This window comes from Choristoneura fumiferana, chromosome 5 (assembly GCF_025370935.1).
Source record: "Choristoneura fumiferana chromosome 5, NRCan_CFum_1, whole genome shotgun sequence".
Taxonomy (NCBI): domain Eukaryota; kingdom Metazoa; phylum Arthropoda; class Insecta; order Lepidoptera; family Tortricidae; genus Choristoneura; species Choristoneura fumiferana.
The window spans coordinates 19,634,826-19,656,219 of NC_133476.1; the positions used below are offsets into that span (position 1 = coordinate 19,634,826).

General features: G+C 40.5%; 3 protein-coding genes across 3 annotated transcripts in view; all 3 read right to left on the minus strand.

The window, feature by feature from the left end:
* The window catches only part of LOC141428332 (uncharacterized), a 609,788-nt gene that overhangs the window by 569,382 nt on the left and 19,012 nt on the right, over positions 1-21,394 (minus strand). The gene's annotated exons all lie outside the window — the stretch shown is intronic.
* LOC141428341 (23 kDa integral membrane protein-like) overlaps positions 1-21,394 on the minus strand; it is a 420,431-nt gene that overhangs the window by 306,309 nt on the left and 92,728 nt on the right. The gene's annotated exons all lie outside the window — the stretch shown is intronic.
* Positions 9,857-19,981, minus strand: LOC141427844 (uncharacterized). The gene is made up of 7 exons (XM_074087431.1): positions 19,890-19,981; positions 18,228-18,318; positions 16,436-16,590; positions 16,022-16,207; positions 12,595-12,768; positions 11,052-11,309; positions 9,857-10,139 (listed from the first exon to the last, which is right to left on the minus strand). The coding sequence occupies exons 1-7, from the start codon at positions 19,974-19,976 to the stop codon at positions 10,038-10,040; spliced, it is 1,053 nt and encodes a 350-aa protein (XP_073943532.1). The 5' UTR covers positions 19,977-19,981; the 3' UTR covers positions 9,857-10,037.

The window sequence follows — 21,394 nt, forward strand, 5'->3', positions numbered from 1 at the left end:
GTCATGTTGAAACATGACACTCGCAATAAGAAGAACGGAATTGAAGACATTGCATGGACTAGTCTTAAATATTGATGGCTTACCATTGCCGATACAAAGTTGGAGCATTCATATTCAGCGTCGAACTTTTTTTGGTTGGCATCCTCTCCACATTGCGATCTTGCAAATAGAACCCGGCTTGTAGTAAGAAAAGACCGGTGTTGGTGATAGTCCGCAGTCACTTTTATTTAGCGGAGCGGAGCAGTAGTCTTGTAATTCTGAGAGTGAGAGAGCAGCTAGATTCTACCGACTTGCGTGTGAAAGTGAGATAGGAACTCACTCGGAATGTGCGGCTTTACTAAGAACTTATTCAATTCAAGAAAGACTGGACAAGTGCGAGGCGGACACTGTGCGCAAACGGTTCCGTTCAAATTTAAGCCCCTCTCCTAAGCAAAACATATGTAGTGTGGAGTCATTTTAGATAATGACATAGAAAGACATAAAACAGACTTTTCTGCATAGCTGTGCTGTAAGACTTGCCTTCAATCAAATTTCAAGTTTCTAGGACAGTCGGAGGTACAGGTACCCAGGTTTTTCGGTTAATTTGTATGGAAAAAACTTTTATTAATGACTATATACCTATATACGAGTAGTTTGTATCTTTTGATGCAAGCGGTAGGAAGGTAGGTACTACTTAGTCTTCTTCGTTCTGTTTTGTAAGATGATGATGATGAAGATTACAATGTAGTCATTTATTAAATATTCGAAATTAAATACTCTAAACAACTCTCACCTGAATCCACAGAAGAAAGAAAAAGAGCCAATAGAAAAATATCAATCATCTTAAGTTTATTTTTGATGTGTTCATGTCGTAATAGTTCATGTGTGGGTTTCGAGCAGCGCTTATACCTACCTAATTTTAAAGTAAATTTACATTACAGCACGGTAATTACTGATTTTATTCAACCGTTAAGGAACTAATTTACTGAGTATTTGAATAATTAAGTAGAGAATTATAATCTTGAACATAAGAAAAATTATTGATAAGTACATTCTTGAAAACTTATTGATAAACTCTTGTCTAGAAAACTGTTAGTATTTGTATAAGTAGTTCGGAATTTCGCTTCTGCGTACATGATATTTTCTTACAAATATACGCAAAAGTCAATCCGAATGCGATATTTGATTTAATTAATGGTCAATGGAAAAAAAAGAATAATAATAAAAAGGAGATTACACTAATCTCCAATAATATTGCATTGCATACCACACCAATACCAAATGGACCAAAGTCCATTGTTGTTTGTTTTACAACTTTTAAAAGTGTAAAAACACCAATATTAGGAAAATTAAGACAAAAATTTGTACACCTAATAAAAAAAAGTTAACACGAAAACGTTATCTGTGCTAAACTGAAAAGCTTTAGATGCTTTGGGTAAAAACATACAGCTTTTTAAATTATATAATTATAAATCGGAGCAGAATTGTCTTAACTACTTAATATTTTGTCAATTAAATTTTTATTCATTTTTGTTTCTTTTTTCTATATTTGACAAAAACACTACATCAACCTCGGCCGGAACAATAATTGCTGGTTTTGTATTAAGATTTAATATAGGGAAAAGATAGGGACCAGTAAAAAAACTGCATTATGATAATTATAATTACCTCCCTCTCTAACTACGTCGCCTTCATCATGCGAGTTCTTAGTTACACGCTTTCTACGTGTACGTTTAGTGCTAACAGGTAATTTAGTCGTTTCTTCTGCTTCTGTTCCCTTTTCATGTACAGAATTCGTGGTGGCAACTGCTGGTTCTGTTTCTGCTTTCGTTTCACTTTCTTCCTCTGTAGTTGTTATTGTTGTTTTATCTGTTGGCGCTACTGGCTCATCTGTTGGTTTTTCTGGTTTTTCCGTAGGCTCTTTCGACTCATTATCTATTTTATTGTTTCATCTTCTGGCAATTCTGTTACTCCGTCATCAGGTACCGTATGTGGTACGATCTTTGATTTTTTGACGTCCTTCTTTAAATTTTCCTTTTCGGTTTCAAATTCATCTTTTACGTTGTCAAGCAAATTATTTAACTACGCAGTTCGTCTAAATCCATTTCTTTCACGGCATGCTCCCATTGGTCTTCGGATTTTTCACATATATCCTGACATTCTTCCTCATCCCTGAATTTGTTTTCAGTAGGGCAGCCATAATAAGTTACTTTAATACATTTCTTTTTTTTGATGTCGTATGTGTAGACGAATTGTTTCGCTTGTTTACATTGAGATGTGTCTATAGGTATGTCACATTTATATTTTAGTCCTGAAATGTGTTTTGCAAATCAATCATGTGATAGTTGTGTTTCGGCGTGAAGAGCAAGACAGCCGGTGAAATTACTGGCACTTGAGGTATCCCATCTTAGGCCTCTAGGTTGGCAACGCATCTGCAATACCCCTGGTGTTGCAGATGTTTATGGACGGTGGTGATCTCTTACCATCAGGAGACTCGTTTTGCCATTTTTTGCTCGTTTACGTGTACGTTTGCTCGTTTGCCATCCAGTCGAATAAAAAAATAAAATAAAATTAAATAAAGTTAAATAATAAAAATGTGAATGATAGAAATCGTCGCTACTTTTTTTATAAACTGCTTTTCTTACTATGTACAGCCATATTTTGACCCGAATTCCGGAGCTTTTGAGAAAATGCCATCACAAATACTAAAAATAGTTTTATGCTAGTTATTGTACTCCTGCAACACCTGTACCTACAAATGATTAATGTTAATAACTAAATGACTAAGATTTTGAACGCGATGACGAGAGTCGGACTAGACTACTAAGATACTACAAAAAATTTAACTGGTTACCTGTCAATGTATCAACTAAAGATGTTTTCGAAAACGATTCCACTTTTGCGTCCTGCTCTGAAGACCATAGCCTTCCTATGCAATGATGAGAGCAATGATACTCGGTGTTGAAAAGGTTCCCTGTCGGGCATCCTCGCCACAACTTGATCTCACATCTGGAGCCTGATTTATAGTAGTAAAACACAGGAATGGGGGGACGCCCGCAGTCGCTGGTATTCAGAGGACTGAGGCAGTAGTCTTCTGGTACTGGGGGCACAAGAGATTATAAGTTTTAGAAAGTCAATAATGGTCTCGCCGGAAGAACAGCGCTGGCTCCACCTAAGGAGTCCGCATTTTATGCTGGGACCATTTCGGGCACAAGCAAATAAGTATTCTAAATTATTTTTACTTATTTTTTGTATTTTGTATTCTCATTTTGTTTTATTTCACTTTTTTTGTATCTATTGTTTATATTTGTGTCCCAAACCCAAATATTTTTTCATTTTCATTTTCATTTTCAATAGCAGAAATTTAGACAGGGTTGTTTTTAAAGAATTTTGTTTTCGTGTCTTTCCTGAAGATATGAAAAAGTTAAGATGAACTTTTTCATATGTGGTGCCAACTTTTCGCCCTTTAAAAAAAAACATAAATTGATGACTCTTTTTCTGTAAGTAATGCCTGATTTTTGCATTTTTTCGGTTCCTGTCTAAAATGGCAAAGGAAATCGCCATGTCAATTAGAATGTTCGTGTTTGTATTTTAAAACAATTGCGTGTCAGTTTGACAGTTTGTTTTGTCATAAGCTGAACTAATGCTGAGCTGACAGCAGCATAATGCTGAGTTGATAGCATTTCGTGACTAGACAAGTTTTTTTTTATGTTTTCTCACGATTATTTTAAGTGTTACTTTCATTATTTGATTAATTGGTGTGTCTGTCAAAATATTTAAAAAAAAATATATTCAACTTTTTCGTGTATAATTAAATGCAGTTAAAAGAAAACAACAGTCGCGGATACATTTTGAATATTATTGCCATACTTGTACACAAAGGACTAAAATCCTTGAATGAATAAAAATAATTATACCTACACTGGATCTTACTTTTGTCTTAACTGTCATACCATCGTACCGTGCAACGTACAACGATACCTGTTGGTACGTTTTGGAACTATAGTAGATTGTACAACAAGAGCATAAAACGAGCCATTTTATCCGAGACGTTCATAGGGTAGATAGACACGTCAAGGGAAAATCGGTTTGATGCTCGAGTTTTACACTGCTTTTCACTTCGATGGCGAGGGGAAATAGCAAAAGTGAAACAATTGTTCACTTACTATGTGCCTTTTACTGTTCACGCATTACTATTATAATTATATTTTTTTAGTTTTATTGATCTATTTTGATTGATTTGATTGATTTAAGTTTTATATAAATTAAAAATTATTTAATTACTTAAAAATTGTTTACACCTGATTGCCTGGTCTTAGACGAAGATTTTACTTTAAGCACTAGAGCAGTAGTTCCCAAACTTATTTTTCTCGTGGAAACACTTTCAAATTTTACTGGTTTCGGTGGACCCCTACTGCTACATTTCTACCACATCTTAAAAGTCGCCAAAAAATAAAAATTGTGTCGCTTCTGAGTTCTGTCCAGTCGCTTGCCTTATTAAAATATTATCTGCTTAGTTAGTACTTAAAAACAATGTAGGTAGGCCCGTAGAAAAACTATGCTTACATTTTGGCTCTTTACTATCAAAAGCAGATAAATTTTCGTGGACCCCCATTAACATCTTATGGACCCCCATTTTTTGTTCACGCCTTACGTAGACCCCAGCAAGTCTCCCGTGGACCCCTGGGGGGCCACCTGGACCACTTTGGGAATCACTGCACTAGAGCATAAAAAGTCATTTTATGTCGCCTGATCTAGCATTAAACACGAACTTTACGAGCATGGAATGTGAACATTAATTTTGTCCAGCATGCAGTAGGTACCTATCATGTCTAACGAAAACGTAATATAATTAGAAGGATCTCTCAATTCATTATCATTACAATTAATTATTTATTAAGTTTCACAATTTATAATCTTTTCAACTATTATGTAGTATTTTATGTGCTAATTTTTATAAGTCAGCATCAGTCAAAGCTACCTCAGTCGTATCGTAATTTTTCGCTATTGTTTTAATATTGTAAGCTCTTACCTGATCCACGAGAGTAGAATATAAAAATATCAATAATATAATTAATATCAAAGAAAAATTTAATTTAAAAATCATGACTTTGTTGGAAGGCTTGGTCTTAATATCATAATGGTTTTGGTCATTTAATCTGTAATTTGATTTTTACCTGAATAACAATCAGTAAGGCAATTAGTCGTTAAAAGTTGAAATTGGTTGAGCAATAAAAAGTGATTGAGCTATTTTATTTGCATGATAGTATACAAAAAAATGCTAAATGCAAAAATGGCTGCATCGGCCGGGAATCGAACCCGGGCCGCCGCGTGGCAGGCGAGCATTCTACCACTGAACCACGATGCTTATACTGAGTAGTTCAAATTATAAATTAAAAGTGTAACTCAAACTTCGTTTCGTGCCGTCTCGCTTACGCTAATAAGTTCTGTAATATATGTGTGACAGTCTTTCTTACCGTGTGGTTCTGTACCGTGTGGTGTCGGTCAAGAATTGCACCACCCCCTCTCTTCCCGTGGGTGTCGTAAGAGGCGACTAAGGGATAAACCGGAGGATGGGCAGCAGCGTCCTCCGCGAACTATCGGATATAACTGCGGTCGCCAACCCGCCTGCCAAGCGTGGCGACTAAGGCATTTTCCCCCAAGGTACAAGATATAAAAACTAATGAATCCACACAATCAGCCCAGACCCCTAGTCCCCGGCGGCCCTGCTATTCCTGGCTCCGGTAGCGGCCATGGTAACGGCGGGGCAGGGGGTGCTATAGCTAATCACCGGCAGAGGCCCGGCTACCAAAAACGACAACCTTTGGCCCTGGCAACATATAACTGCCGAACGCTGCGGACCGATGAAAGGATACTGGAACTGGAGGAAGAATTGAGCAGGTTACGATGGGAATCATAGGGTTATCAGAAGTCCGTAGAGAGGGGGAGGACACGATAACTCTTAAGTCCGGTAACTTGCTCTATTTCCGGGAGGGCGAACACCAGTCCCAGGGAGGTGTCGGGTTTATCGTCCACAGGTCCCTCGTGAACAACGTGGTGAAGATCGATAGTGTGTCGAACCGGGTAGCATGCCTTGTACTCAGAATGACCCAACGATATTCGTTGAAGGTCATACAGGTATACGCTCCGACCTCGACGCACTCCGACGATGAGGTGGAGGCTATGTATGAGGATATTTCCAGAGCCATGCATAGCTCCAAAACTCACTTTACGGTTGTTATGGGGGACTTTAACGCAAAGCTGGGCAAACGAGACGGTGAAGAACTGAGAGTGGGGAAATTTGGAGTGGGGCGTAGGAATCACCGGGGCCACCTACTGGCCGGTTTTATGGAGAAGGAGGGACTCTATATGATGAACTCCTTCTTCAGGAAACGTGAGCATAGGAAGTGGACCTGGATGAGCCCTGATGGTGTTACGAGGAATGAGATAGATTTTATCATGTCGACGAAAAAGCACATATTCAATGATGTCTCCGTGATCAGTGCGTTTAAAACCGGGAGTGATCACCGTATGGTACGAGGCTCATTGAATATCCAGTTCAAGCTTGAAAGGTCTCGACTGATGAAATCTACGCTCCGCCCAGAACCTGCTCAGCTCCAAAACCCCGAGAGCTTTCAGCTCGAACTTCAAAATCGTTTCGAATGCCTAGGTAGCGAGGTGGACGATTACAACGACGGGTTTGTGGAAGCTGTCCATATGGTCGGGTCTAAGTTCTTCAAGACCCGCCGTACTAGAACCAAAAGGCTTTCGGATTCCACCCTTAGGCTCATGGAGGTGAGGCGTGAGATGATTTTGCAGTCTTCTGGTGACGCTTCTCGTTATCGGCAGCTCAACAGACAGATCTCAAAGTCTCTGAAGCGCGATGTACGCCGATTTAATACTACCAGTATTGAAGAGGCTATTGAGCGTAACAGGGGCTCTAAGGTGTTTACCAGGGATCTGTCTGTTGGTCAAAGCCAGTTGATGAAGCTCAAGACCGACGACGGCAGAATCGTTTCATCCAAACCTGAGCTGTTGGAGGAAGTTGAGAGGTTTTATGGACAGCTATACACGACAACCCGAACACCTGTCGAAAATCTAGCTAAAGACCCGAGGGCTAGATTAACCCGACACTATACCGAAGACATCCCGGACGTCAGCCTGTACGAGATTAGTATGGCCCTCAAGCAGCTTAAGAATGGCAAAGCCCCGGGTGACGACGGAATTACAGCCGAACTCCTGAAGGCGGGTGGTAGACCAGTCCTTAAGGGCCTTCAGACGCTGTTTAGTTCCGTCCTTCACCAAGGGAGAACGCCGAAAGCATGGAACAGAAGTGTGGTGGTGCTCTTCTTCAAAAAAGGTGATAACACCTTGCTGAAGAACTATAGACCCATCTCACTTCTGAGCCATGTTTACAAGCTATTTTCCAGGGTCATCACAAACCGTCTCACACGCAGGCTTGACGACTTCCAGCCTCCCGAACAAGCCGGCTTCCGAAAAGGCTATAGTACCGTAGACCACATACATGCGCTGCGGCAGGTTATACAGAAGACTGAAGAGTATAACCTCCCCCTTTGCCTAGCATTTGTGGACTACGAGAAAGCCTTCGATTCGATCGAGACTTGGGCTGTGCTGCAGGCTCTCCAGCGGTGCCAAGTTGACTATCGGTATATCGAAGTGTTGAAGTGTCTGTACGAAAACGCCACTATGTCCGTCCGATTACAGGATCAGAGCACGAAGCCTATTCCTCTGCAGCGGGGAGTCAGACAAGGAGATGTGATCTCTCCGAAACTGTTCACCGCTGCATTGGAGGATGCTTTTAAGGTTTTGGACTGGAAAGGACGAGGCATCAACATTAATGGCGAGTACTTCACTCATCTTCGATTCGCCGACGACATTGTAGTCATGGCTGAGACCATGGAGGACCTCGGTGCTATGCTCGCTGACCTCAGTAGAGTTTCCGACCGAGTTGGCCTGAAAATGAACATGGACAAGACGAAAGTCATGTCTAATGTCCATGTTGTACCAACTCCCGTAATAGTCGGAGACTCTGCGCTCGAAGTTGTTGACGACTATGTATACCTGGGACAAACGGTCCAGTTAGGTAGGTCCAACTTTGAGAAAGAGATCACTCGTCGAATCCGACTCGGCTGGGCAGCGTTCGGGAAGCTTCGTAGTGTCTTTTCGTCCAAATTACCGCAGTGTTTGAAGTCAAAAGTCTTTGACCAGTGTGTGTTGCCAGTGATGACATACGGATCTGAGACGTGGGCGCTAACGATGGGCCTCATGAGAAAACTCAAAGTCACTCAGAGGGCTATGGAGAGGGCTATGCTCGGGGTTTCTCTGCGGGATAGAATTAGAAATGATGATATCCGCAGTAGAACTAAGGTTACCGACATAGCCCGAAGAATTGCGAAACTAAAGTGGCAGTGGGCGGGGCACATTGCTCGCAGGACGGATGGCCGATGGGGCCAGAAGGTTCTCGAATGGCGTCCGCGGACCGGGAGACGAGCTGTCGGTAGGCCTCCAACAAGATGGAGCGACGACTTGGTTAAGATCGCGGGATCGCGGTGGATGCGGAAAGCACAAGACCGGTCTGAGTGGAGAGCCTGGGGGAGGCCTATGTCCAGCAGTGGACGTCTTTCGGCTGACATGATGATGATGATGAGTCTTTCTTAACATGTAACCGCTGAACTTAATCAGAGGTTGGTTTAGTTTCATTATAAGTCTCTTTAGTTTTGTTAATTATATCAAACTAGCTGTTGCCCGCGGCTTCGCCCCGTTGTAGTTTTTCTGTATTTTCTTCCATAAAAGGTCCGCCCGGATTGCTACCACCATCTTGCTCGCTAATCCTGCCGTGAAAGCAGCAGTGCTTGCACTGTTGTGTTCGGCGTGGAGAGTAAGACAGCCGGTGAAATTACTGGCACTTGAGGTATCCCATCTTAGGCCTCTAGGTTGCAACGCATCTGCAATTCCCCTGGTTTGCAGATGTTTATGGGCGGTGGTGACCTCTTTACCATCAGGAGACCCACTTGCTCGTTTGCCATCCAGTCGTATAAAAAAAAAATAAAAAAATAAAACCTTCTCCTGATAGTAACAAACACAACAAAAAAAGTTTTGCGCTTAGCAACACATTTTACGATTCATTTTTATTTATATAGAAGATAGAAGATAGATTATAATGAGAAGGTATAAGCTTAGCCCTTTTATGTTTGTTTGCCTTTTTATAAGACTAAATAGCGACTTTGGCTTGTTACTCCTTGCATGTGAGAATTTATTTTTCCGACTTGTTTGACAAGTCAAAAAAGAAAATCAACGTCTCGGTCGGAGACTCCGACTCGGAGTGCAGCATTTATTTCAACCTAATTTCAACGGTTATATATAATAAAGCGCCAGCTGTATATGTTTTATTGCACTAACATAACAGCTGACATTAACTAATAAGGGCCACGTTTTTTGTCTTTCTAGATGGCGCCACTGTTGCGTGAGGTTTTTAAGTGTGGCTTTCAAAGTCTGTTAAAACTGTCTCAAAACACAGAGATTCATTACCCCGTAACGCATAATTGCCATAATTAATTTCAGGTAATGCAAAATATTCACAAAATTATTCTAATTATAAATAAACCCGCGTAGCTCACCCAAAAACTATGAGTTTGATTGACATTTTCGGAATTTTAAGAGACTTCACGCTGCACTAGCGCCTCTAGCGGCAAATTCATACGCGATAGCCCTCATTTAAACAGTTGCAGCACATAAGGTAAGAAAGAAGTATGGCTCATACAACATAGATGGCGCTCTTAACCTAATAACTAATAGTCTTTCATAGATGTCGCTACTTTCAAGGCTTAAGGTTTGCTAATAATAATAATAATACACAAAAGATTCATCATCATTTACTTCGAAAATCTTAAAAATAAAGCGATTTCTACAATAACTATGCTTTAATAAATAAATTAACCTAAAATTGTTCACTTCTAGATTAGAGATCTTGCAATTTTGTATGGGCTTGAGTAATAATTTGGCACATTGTGAAGAGTATCGCAGTCGTAGTGATGTTGTTATTTGCCGCCGGCTTCGTGATTATCACCCTCCTCGGCTTTTCTACGTGAGGCATCTAATTGTTTCTTGGATAAAACGGCTCCATATATCGATAATACACACTGAAAAAAATTAAAACGACACAGTAAAGTACCTTGCTTACGGTTGCTTTTTCAACCCCCGACGCAAAAAGAGGGGTGTTATAAAGTTATAAGTTTGACCGCCATGTGTGTCTGTCTGTGGCATCGTAGCTCTTAAACGGGCCGTGGTGGCCTAGTGGTTTGACCTATCGCCTCTCATGCAGAGGGTCGTGGGTTCGAACCCCGGCTCGCACCTCTGAGTTTTTCGAAATTCATGTGCGGAATTACATTTGAAATTTACCACGAGCTTTGCGGTGAAGGAAAACATCGTGAGGAAACCTGCGAAGCGATTCAGTGGTGCGTGCGAAGTTCCCAATCCGCACTGGGCCCGCGTGGGAACTATGGCCCAAGCCCTCTTGTTCTGAGAGGAGGCCTGTGCCCAGCAGTGGGACGTATATAGGCTGGGATGATGATGATGAGATTTTCTAGTTTAGCCGTTTTTGAGATATTGAATTTTTCGGTGGTTTCATCAAAGCTATCTCGATAGCCGAATTATAGATGGCGTTAGTATCATGAGGTCTACGTGACGGACGTTACAGTCTTGCTTGCGATTGGCTCATTTATACTTATTCAACCTATTACCCTATTACATACGCAATACAAATGACAAGTTTCTCCGACGGACCTCACGATAGGTACTACCGCCAACTAGATTGTCATAAACCCTCATTGATCGCCAATACATAACGGCTAAACAATTAAACAAGGGATAATTTCGTCTTGAATATGCACCTGTTTGAACGTTTGTCAGTTGCGTTTATTTCTAATTTTGTATAAAATAGGATTTACATACATACAAACGATTTGCGGACACTTGCACTGCACTTGTTGGTTTAGAAAAAAAAATAAGGGTCGAAAGTTTAGTCAATTTACGGTTTTATTTTATATACTTACTTCCAAAATAATCAAGCCGATGATGACAGAAAGTGCCAAGCTCGAAGAGTCGACGTACATATCCAATACCAAGTACTTGCATCCTATATCATTGAAATTCTTCCTGGCCTTGCAGATCTCTCGGTCTCTCTCTTGCACCAGGTCGGAGCGGTTAGGGTCGTAAGCAGGACAACATGATATTGGCACGTCAGGGGGAAAGTAGGAAGGCACGTTGGATGGACGGTAGTCTTCTGGACCGTACATGCCGCAGCAGTTCAACTAAAACACAAGGATATTTTAAACGCAGAAGTTCTTAGAATCAGCTTCGCAACTTGATAGAATTGTCGTCGTAATCTGCTGCAAACATACGCATGCTATTTTTTCTCCTTAGATTAACCTAGGAACTCCTCTTCTGAACAAGTCTATAATCTCGTCAGCATACATGCCAAAAACTGTCTGATCTACCTAATCCTAATTTATCAGCCACTTGACATTGCCCTTGGTCGACGACTGGCTGTTTTATGTATATAGGAAAGCTTTCCAGTTGCCTGTCTTAGTTAGTTAAGTAGATCGGTGTCTAATTGAATCAGTTCTATCTTTATTACTAGACAAACTGGTGGGTCAAATGCAATAAAAGTAAGGGTGGAGGTAAAGGCTTTGTCGCATCTAGAGTTGCGCCCGCTCGGTCTTTAAAGGGAGCGCTCCGATCTCGGTCAATCGGTCAAATGAACTAGTTCGGTCTTTTAGTTCCTTTAGTTCCTTTAGCTCCGAGGAGCGGCTCCGACCGAAACAGGGAAAAGGAAAGGGAAGGGAGCGAGTTTAGACTCGAGTCGGTCATGAACTGAACTGGGAGCTACAGATCGGAATGTTAAAAATAAGGAGTATAATAAAAATATAACGTTGTAATTAGATAAAAACAATCAAATATTCATTTGTTGTCGTAGTTTCGTTTAACCGGGTTTCTAAAGTATGGTTCTTTGGTATCCTTTTGGTCCCAGCTCCCGCACCGTTTTAGCTCCGGAGCCAAAGGAGCGCGGACCGAGACCGAGACCGATTAAGATCGTTTACGAGGAACTCGTTCTTTTCGGTCCGCGATGGGAATTCATTCTTTTTAGTTCTTAGTTCAGGACCGACTCAAACCTAGTCGCATCCCACATTCTATTTTCAATAGGCGCAATCGAAGATTGCGTAAAGGGCCAAATTGTGTCGCTAACCTAAACAAAAATTATCGTCAACCGTCGTCGTGCTTTACCTAAACTCTAAGATTTATTTAGTAAGATTTTATTTCTCGAATTCATATAGCGTTAACGGAAGTCTCTTCAGATGTTTATGTTCCATGGACGCTACAAATCGTTCAAACCCTCGCGTGATTGCCGTAAAAGTTTTATTTATTAGGTCCATTATTTGTCGATTATTCGAGGTTGGCAAATACGAGTAGGTACGGAGTCGTACCTATGTACACTAACTGCACCTTCGTCTTAAAATCTGGGATGGATTGACTTACACGATTATGGCCAAAGGAAGCCTCAAAAATAGACTCATAAAATAAACTCAAGATACGTACATTGTGCTGCGTAGCTGCCCACATCTTGACATTTCGCGGGTTGTGTTCCTTGGCAAGCCTGAACGAGTCCGTCAGTGCTCTGCCCAGGTGGATCTGGTCCTCATTCGTCACCCTGATGGCTGTTCCTGCGATGATCGCCTGGATCAGCGCGAGTACGATCAGCACTATGGCAGCCTGTGGACGTTCAATATTATATTATAGAAAGTGATAAAGAGATAGAAAAGCTGCAAGTAAGAGAAGACGTTAAGATTTATGATAACAATAACACTTCCTTTGGTACATATAACTTTCTTTTGGATTTTTTTAATCATTAACTTGATCTTGAAGAGGACAGAGCTAGGTACATTAATGAACTTCCAATGTCATTTCTGGAATTAACGCTCGTAGATTCGAAATGTCGGGAGCTTATTAAGGTAAGGACTGGCGAAGTCGTAGCTAAGATCTCTAATCATCAGAGCTATTAGCTACGACCAGTGGTCCGCAGGAGCCAAAATATGATCCGCGAACGCTTACAAATTTCGGGGCCGATATATATCGCCGCGCGTCATGAATATTATGTTTTCTATGAGAATAATATTGTTAATGCAAGTTACATAAAGTTTTGGATTAAAGTCTATTTTTGGATTGGTTCTCTTTATTTTTCTTGTACGTAGTGGTCCCTGCCAACAACAAAGAAATCCGTGGTCCCTGATCAAAAAAAGGTTGGGAACTGCTCTAATGTAATTAAATTATCAATGAATCAATAAAAACTGCCATTGAATTTCACTTTTGTTCATCATCATCATCATCAGCCGGCAGGCGTCCACTGTTAAACAAAGGGGGAGGTCCTTAGAACGCCACAATGAATAACAAAAAACCCGCAACTTGCAGTCACCGGTTGCTCACAACTCTCCCCATGTTGCCAGTCCACTTAGTGGGAGGCCTGCCAACGCTTCGTCTTCCGGTTCGTTGTTCTCACTAGAGGACTTCCCCCTGCGTTTATATTTTCGTCAAGCGATGTGGCTCGCCCATTGCCACTAACTTGTATATTCTCAAGCTATGTCGGTTATATAGTTCTTAAAACTATACGTAGTGCAGACATGTAATATTTACGTAAAGAAGATAAGCAAATGAGCACTATCTCCGACGTTATTTAAAATCATAGACGTTTAGCTAGGTCGGAAATAAAACAAGCCCAAAAAAAGTAGATTTGAACGTAGTCACTTTCGATAGAGTAATTTCCTTCAGCTGAAAGCGTTCTGACCCTAGCTAGACTGACCAAACTACATGATCGCGTGATATGCCGCACACTTCCAGTGAACTTGAAGGCACATAATTACCCAGGTACTTTTCAAGGTCCTTACCCTCAACGATTAGCATAGCAGGAGAATAAAACTTTAATCATTATGTATAAACTTTACAACCTCGTGTCGTGTTATCTTAATAAGAATATAGTTTTATGTCTGTTATTTTCAAATTAAATTTCTTATCTACATATAATACATATAACTTCATCTCATACCACGAAATGCAGTTTAATTCCAGTAACGTGACTGGTTATTTATATGTCGTAGTTTATATGCTTTCCCATTATTCTTCACTAAATCATTAAAACGCGAGTTTATTTCAAATAGGACATTTAAACAGCTTTACTATGGTTTCATCGCCATCATCATGTCAGCCGCAAGACGTCCACTGCTGGACATAGGCCTCCCCCAAGGTTCCCCACTCAGACCGGTGTTGTGCTTTCCGCATCACCCGCGATCCCTCGATCTTAACCAGGTCGTCGCTCCATCGTGTTGGTGGCCTACCGACAGCTCGTCTCCCGGTCCGTGGACGCCATTCGAGAACCTTCTGACCCCATCGGCCAGCTGTCCTGCGAGCAATGTCGGTGACCCTTGTTCTTCCTTTCTTGTTTGTTGTTGTTGTTGTGTTGTTCTTTGTTGTTCCTTTGTTGTTGTTGTTGTTGTTGTGTTTGTTTCTTTTTTGTTGTTTCCTTCTTTCTTTCTTTTGTTGTTGTTTCCTTGTTCTTGTTCCTCATTTCTGATTCGATCCCGTAGAGAAACCCCAAGCATAAGCTCTCCATAGCTCGCTGAGCAACTCTGAGCCTAAAAGGCCTATAATGAAGCACCACGTCTCGGATCCATAATATGACATCACTGGCAACACACATTGGTACATTTGCTTCAATTTCCGTATTTATGAAGCAATTCTTGTGTATTTATTTATTTTGAAAATTTCTAAAACGGCTTTAAAGATTTCAACGATATTCGGTATGTGGATTCTTTCAGGGACAAACATTCGAACTAGTTTGTTCTTATCTCTCTTTGCCACTGTCACAGAATAAGTAATAGCACAAGTACACTGTGTAGTTAAAAACCGAGATCTGTTTTAAAATCGTAGGTATATGGAGGTGCTCTTATAAGTTGCTACATTCGTAAAAGTTGTGATCTTTAGATGAGGATAGTGAACCTTCACAACGACTTTCTTGGGAAAGTGGTTTGAAGGTTTCCTCTTGGCTTCCACACCGAAATGCTGGAGTCTGGAATTCATAGTAGGTATTCAATGGAGAGCTATTGGGAGCCGAGGTTTTTATCCGCCCGCCCGAGTCTAACAGAGCCAATTATTTTTTGCGTTCTTTCAGACTTCAGGTGCCGGCTGGAGGGCGTGGTCTTCCGTCGCTTTAGGAAACCAAAATGAAAATCCTTAAATAACTTTTTTTTTTTTTACATTTTTTTTACATAAAACTTGATGTCTCATTTGATATTAAGTAAGTGCAGATGAGGCTAAGGGTGTATTTCACTGGTTCAGTAACAGCCTATAGATACACTCAGCCTTGAAGAGCCTTGATTTGATTGTTGAATGATTATTTGTAATTACTTTGTATTTGTTTTTTTTTGTGATTATTATATGTGATTCATTTGTTTCATTGTCTTTAAATTTACAGCGCATTGGTATAAACTTTAATGCTGTAAATTGTCATTGTGTTATAAATAATAATAAATAATAACCTAAACATAAAAATTTAATTTTTAATACAAGCTTTTTTTGCTGACTGTACTTTTCGTTGACTGTACTTGCATTGTCACCCAAACTACATTTGCATACCAAATTTCAAGTCGATGCTATTCACCGTTGAAGAGTTCCGTCCTGTGGAGACGATCCTGGCTGGACTACCAGGAGGTTACTACTAGATTATTGTATAGTCACGCGATCTACATAAGTATTCCAAATTTCAAGTCAATCTGATTACTGGAAGTTGGTCAAATTTAACTTGCAAGATTTGATTACAGACAGACAGACAGACAACGGGACAGATGAAACTAAATAAAAGCTTGTAATAAATGTCGCCCACTCTCAGATCTACCGCGGTTGCCACGTGAAAAGATGAGATGGAAGGGAGTCGAGACTAGCTCAAAAGGTTAACATTTCAATATGATACACTCACAGCATGTATTGGCCTGTTCTTCTTTGTGAAGACAGCGACCACAGCGTAGATTGTGATGGCGACCGTCACAGCGGCGGTCACGGCCACCACGATGAGGGCCACGAGTCGACCCGACTGTTCCTGGTCGTAGACCTTCGTAGCAATGGCCGTCATGATCGATATGGCTATTACGCCAATGGCTTTGAGCTGGAAGAATCAGGATGCGGGTTAGTGCCTGTAGATGTCTAACGTCGGATGGTCCATAGTACCATAATCATACTTATATTGGAAGCGGAATCGGAGCTCCATAACATCCCTGGTACAAACTGATAATGGTGTAGACTTAACATTAACTGCTTACACCCTTCCGCTAAGCCGAAGGCTATAGCAACATTTTTAAGTTAGTTGAAATATTTTTTTAAAGTTAATACTTACTGTTGTTATAATGGCCAAAACCACGAAGATGATTTTGAAAAATTTCGAGCAGCATTTCGGATTTGTCTTCAAACACGAAAATTTATCAGACAACGCGAACTTTTCGTGCTTCAAAGGCTCTGGTGCAGGTGCTGGCTCAACCTGAAGTTGACCTTCTGTGGAAGAAGTAGAACATCGGAGTTGATCAGTAATTTATTTTCTCAAACATGGTAGGTACAAAGAAGGTTTACCTATAGACGATTTTGTTGTGTACGGAGGTTTTTCCGAACCGGTGGTAGATTTTTTCTTTACATTCATAAGAGCTTGTTATAGCCTAAATTGAATCAAGATATTTTGACTTTGACTTTAACGTGTTTGATTGCCGTGGTAGGTAGGTACCTAGTGGTAAGCAGAGGATCGTGGGTTCAAACCCCGGCTCGCACCTCTTGAGTTTTTCGAAATTCCTGTGCGAAATTACATTTTGAAATTTACCACGACCTTTAAGGTGAATGAAAGCATCGTGAGGAAACCTGCACTGCACAAACCTGCGAAGCAATTCAATGGAGTGTGTGAAGTTACTGGAAGAGAAGGCCTGTGCTCAGCAGTGGGATGTTATAAACGCTTGGATTATAATGATGATGAGGTTTGATTGATGTTAGTGTGATGTAGTCGTGTTATTATCGAATATAGAAGGGGTGCCTTTGATAGATCATTGAGCTAGAAGAGTGAGATAGGACACAATAGAGAAAGACACAATGAAATCAATCTCCCTGACTTAATCCCTATTTAAGCCGCATCCACATTTACGAGTATCTGTCGTGTTGTGTCGGGATGCATCAGAACGGTATCGGTTTCATACATATTATATGGTTGCGTTCACATTGATCTGATGCAGTGTGTTGTGACGGCTTGTGTTGTGTCGCATCACAAGTTATAGTGAGGAGAGAGACAGAGAGCATCACGACACAACACGACAGATAAATGTGAATGCGGCTTAAGGCTCAGCTTGTCTGATAAATTTAAAACTCAAAGTCACAACATTTATTGACATAAAAAAACACAAACATCACAACAAAAACACAGTAAAAACATAATAGAAGAAGAGAGAAAAATTGGCGATTTTACGTGTACTCGTAAGCTCATGGTCAACATGATCATTCTATAATATCTAGTTCTTGCCCAGGTAGAAGAGTGAGATCAGATACATTTTTAACTCCCGACGCAAGAATCTTAACGCCAATATCTGTCTGGCAGTCAGTGGCATCGTGGCTCTCAAATAGATGGACCGGTATCAATGTATTTTTTACAAGCTTTTATTTAACTTGCAATGTACGGGTCAAATCTTTAAAATAATGATCCCTGTTTCGTCATTTTCTATTAAGGTCTTCTTATTAGCGATTAAAAAGAATTTGACAACAGAGTGGTGGCACAGGCAGGACGTAGTATTGAAAAGTTTTAAATAAAAAAATGACAAATATACGACAACGGACGCATAAAATATGCAATATTTATGTAGCCTCCTGAGGCCCGACGTAAAATTTCTGTTTTTAAAAATTTGAACCGAACATGAATCAAGTAAAGTTCAATTTTTTAATGTCCTCAAGTGAAGACCAGCGGGGCTACTACGAAATTCTAAAATCGAAGTTCGTATCGTTTCGTCCTTCTCACTCTTGTAATAAATTATATAAGCGTCAGCGGGACAACAAGATTCAAAATTCGAATTTTGCACTTCGTAATACAGGGCCAGGGGATCCAGAAGGCTAGGCGAAAGCATCAAAAACCAACAACAAGTTTGAAATAATGTCGGACTTACTTGAAGATTTCTTTGATTTCTTTTCGTCCATTGCTGTTGATCTTAGGGACTGGCTTGCGTAAGAAACGACCGAGCTCTCCGTGTGTTTAGACTGCAAACAAAAAAATATATTTCTTAACTTTTAACAAACAAGTTAAATTACTATGAAGGTCAATGGGCTCAAAAGTCGGCCAAGAAGTACTGAGCCCGTTAAAAAAAATAAACGTTCTGCTTAAAATACTGTCGTAGTACCTAAAATATCATTTTTTAAAGTAACTGGCATCTCTTCAGAAATGAATATCTCTGTTAGGCAACTTTTATATCTTTTATACAAAGAGAAAATATGGTTAGTTGTCATCAGTGATTGAGTTTTCTCGGTTTTTTGTGCTTGTATAATATCTAGAAAATTCAAATACGATTGCTTATGAACTGAGGCCGCATTGCAAAACGCTCAGGCGCCTCCAATCGCATTAACTATAGGTATCTCTTTCTACCCTCATGCTACACCATGTGATAGACATGAGAAGTGAAAACGATTATAGTTCCGAGTGCGTTATACAATAAGGCCTCTAGTGTATCAACTGTTTTAGTTTTGGCGTTGGTTTTTGGGGACATGCTTATATAATAACATGCTCGAAAAAACCTTCCATGACATTAGTTCGTGACTAAAATTTTTAATCACCAATTTTGAAGTATACCTACGTATGTATACAAATATCACGTGGATCTGATGAGACCTGATAATGGTTCGAAGAATCTACATACGTGTGTAGAATGTTTAGATATTATTGGATACTTTTATCGAATCAGAATGCGTCAGTCGTTCTCAAACTAATAAAATTATATACCTATACCCTATACCAACTGAACATGCTTTGCTGATTTTTTTATTAAATTGAGTAACGACCTGCCAGCCTACTTGATATAAACACAAATAAACACGATTAAATCTTTTCCAGGGGCAGGTGCATTCTCATGATAGGGAAGAGCGGCGATAGAAAGGGGAGGCCTTTGCCCAGCAGTGGGACATATTACACGCAACATAAAATCTTTTCTTTTTATAATATTAATTTGAATTACCTCAAAAAATCTACCTCGTTCCCGTGGGATAGCGATTTAGCGGATTCTACTCGGACGGAGTCACGGGTAAGAGCTTGTTTAATATAGCAATTGATTGACAGTTCGGGTGCTACCGTATACCGACCGGGACCCGACCTTTTCCGATTTAAAACTATTATGCACTACATCGTAAAGCCGAGTTTAGACTTGCAAGAAAAATCGTGCAAGTAACATTACATTGCGGCGCTCGATTGACCACTGCAAACTCGTTGGCTTTACAGCCTCGCAATCAGTGGCGTAGCTATGTAACCAAAGGCCCTGGGGCAAAAAATAAACTAGAGCCCCAACTAAACTATTTAAAATCGTGTTCATGTTCCGTATTCCGAATATTCCAAATGTGGGAGAAATTTTCACTAGTCCTATTTATAGTTTGTAAGCCCGAGGGGCCTCCTGAGCTTGGGGGCCCCGGGGCACTGCCCCGTCTAGCCCTCCGGTAGCTACGCCACTGCTCGCAATGTAATGCAACTTGCACGATTTTTCTTGCAAGTCTAAACTCGGCTTTAGGATTAATTAACCGTTCCACAGTTCAGTGTAATTGTTAGAAGAGTAAATTAATATGATTACCTTTGGATTAGAAGATAAAGCCCATGTCTCGGCAGCCCGGTTTGGTTGGCCGTCCTTAAATGGCGGCATGATTGGCCAGCCCACCATTTATACTGCAATCACAATAGAACACGGCCTAATGGTTGACTTCAAAAACATAATACACCATGCTCTTTACGCTTAGCAGGGTATGTAGTATTAGAGATATAGATAACGAGTCTGACAAATCAGAGGACCCCATGACAATGTTCCGTTAGGTACTCCATTAAATGTGTCTTAAGTCTAAGTCTTAATCACATTTGCGAGTAAAATTGTATATTTGTGAGTCGAAAAATATTATATTTACAAAAATTTGCCCATACCGCTGAGAACGGGGGCAGTGCCAGCAGAGAGACCCCCCTCCCTCCCCCTTACGCAACATAAGCCTGAGTTGCGCTGGTGTGTACTGGGGGCTGCTGCTCAGCTCAGCTGCTGTGCGCTCAGTAGTACAAACTCATCGATCGCGAAACGACGTTTTCGCGCGAAAAGACGTCATAAAACGTTTTTGGTCGGCTTAAGCCGATTCCGCGTCGACAGATGTGAGGAGACCCTTAGGTTTAATACGTAAAAAAAGTCCTTTGGGATTAAGGGTTTCCCCAAATCAATAGATGCGGAATCAGTTTTAGCCGATCAAAATTGTACAACGAGAGCATAAAACGAGCCATTTTACCCGAGAAGTTCATATAGCCACCCGAGCCGGTACGGCGAGGGTGGATAGAGACATCAAGGGGAAAATGGGTTCAATGCTCGAGTTTTACACTCTGCTTTTCACTTCGATTGCGAGGAAATGAAATAGGAACAGTGGAAACCATTTTTCACTTACTAAGTACCTTTTATTTTTCATGCATAGCTATATAAATATGATTTTTTAGTTTTATTGACTTATTTTGATTGATTTTTAATTATATATAAATTTAAAATGATTAAAAAATATGTAGAATTTTTTTGTTTGTGGCTGTTGACACCTGATTACCGCAAGAGGAAGATTTTACTTTATGCACTAGAGCATAAAATATTTTTTTGTCGCCTAGATCCAGCATAAACACGAACTTTACGAGCATGAGAAGTGAAAAACTCTTTATGTCCACGCAATAGGAGCGATAAAGACGACCGACAGGACGACGTCTTTTTCGCTGTTATTGCGTGGACATAAAGCGTTTTTTGGTCGGCTTAAGCCGATTGCGTGTCGATAGGTGTTGGGAGAGCCTTATTCAGGGGGTGCACCCAAATTAGCCTAAACATTAAGGCATTGCTTACGAGCAAGTGTGATGAAAACGATATTAATTGCCCTCCGCTGTTGTTTACATATGGTTATTCTATTCTCTTTGGTAGTTGTCACTCGAAAATGTACAAAAAAGTAGAGCCGCAGAGAAAGAGAGAGAGAGAGAGGGAGAGAGATAGAATAGGATATCTTCTAAAGTATAGAAATACTTTTGACAGAGTGGTTGTGGCCATCATTTGAGGATCAGTGAAACTCGACGACACTT

Bases quoted from the DNA above. Each gene is read 5' to 3' on its own strand.
- LOC141427844 (XM_074087431.1), bottom strand. From the start codon at position 19,976: ATGGTGGGCTGGCCAATCATGCCGCCATTTAAGGACGGCCAACCAAAC. The intron at 18,319-19,889 runs GTAATCATATTA...TTTTGTTTGCAG, and splicing joins CTTTATCTTCTAATCCAAAG to TCTAAACACACGGAGAGCTC. The intron at 16,208-16,435 runs GTAAGTATTAAC...TGATTCTTCCAG, and splicing joins TTTTGGCCATTATAACAACA to CTCAAAGCCATTGGCGTAAT.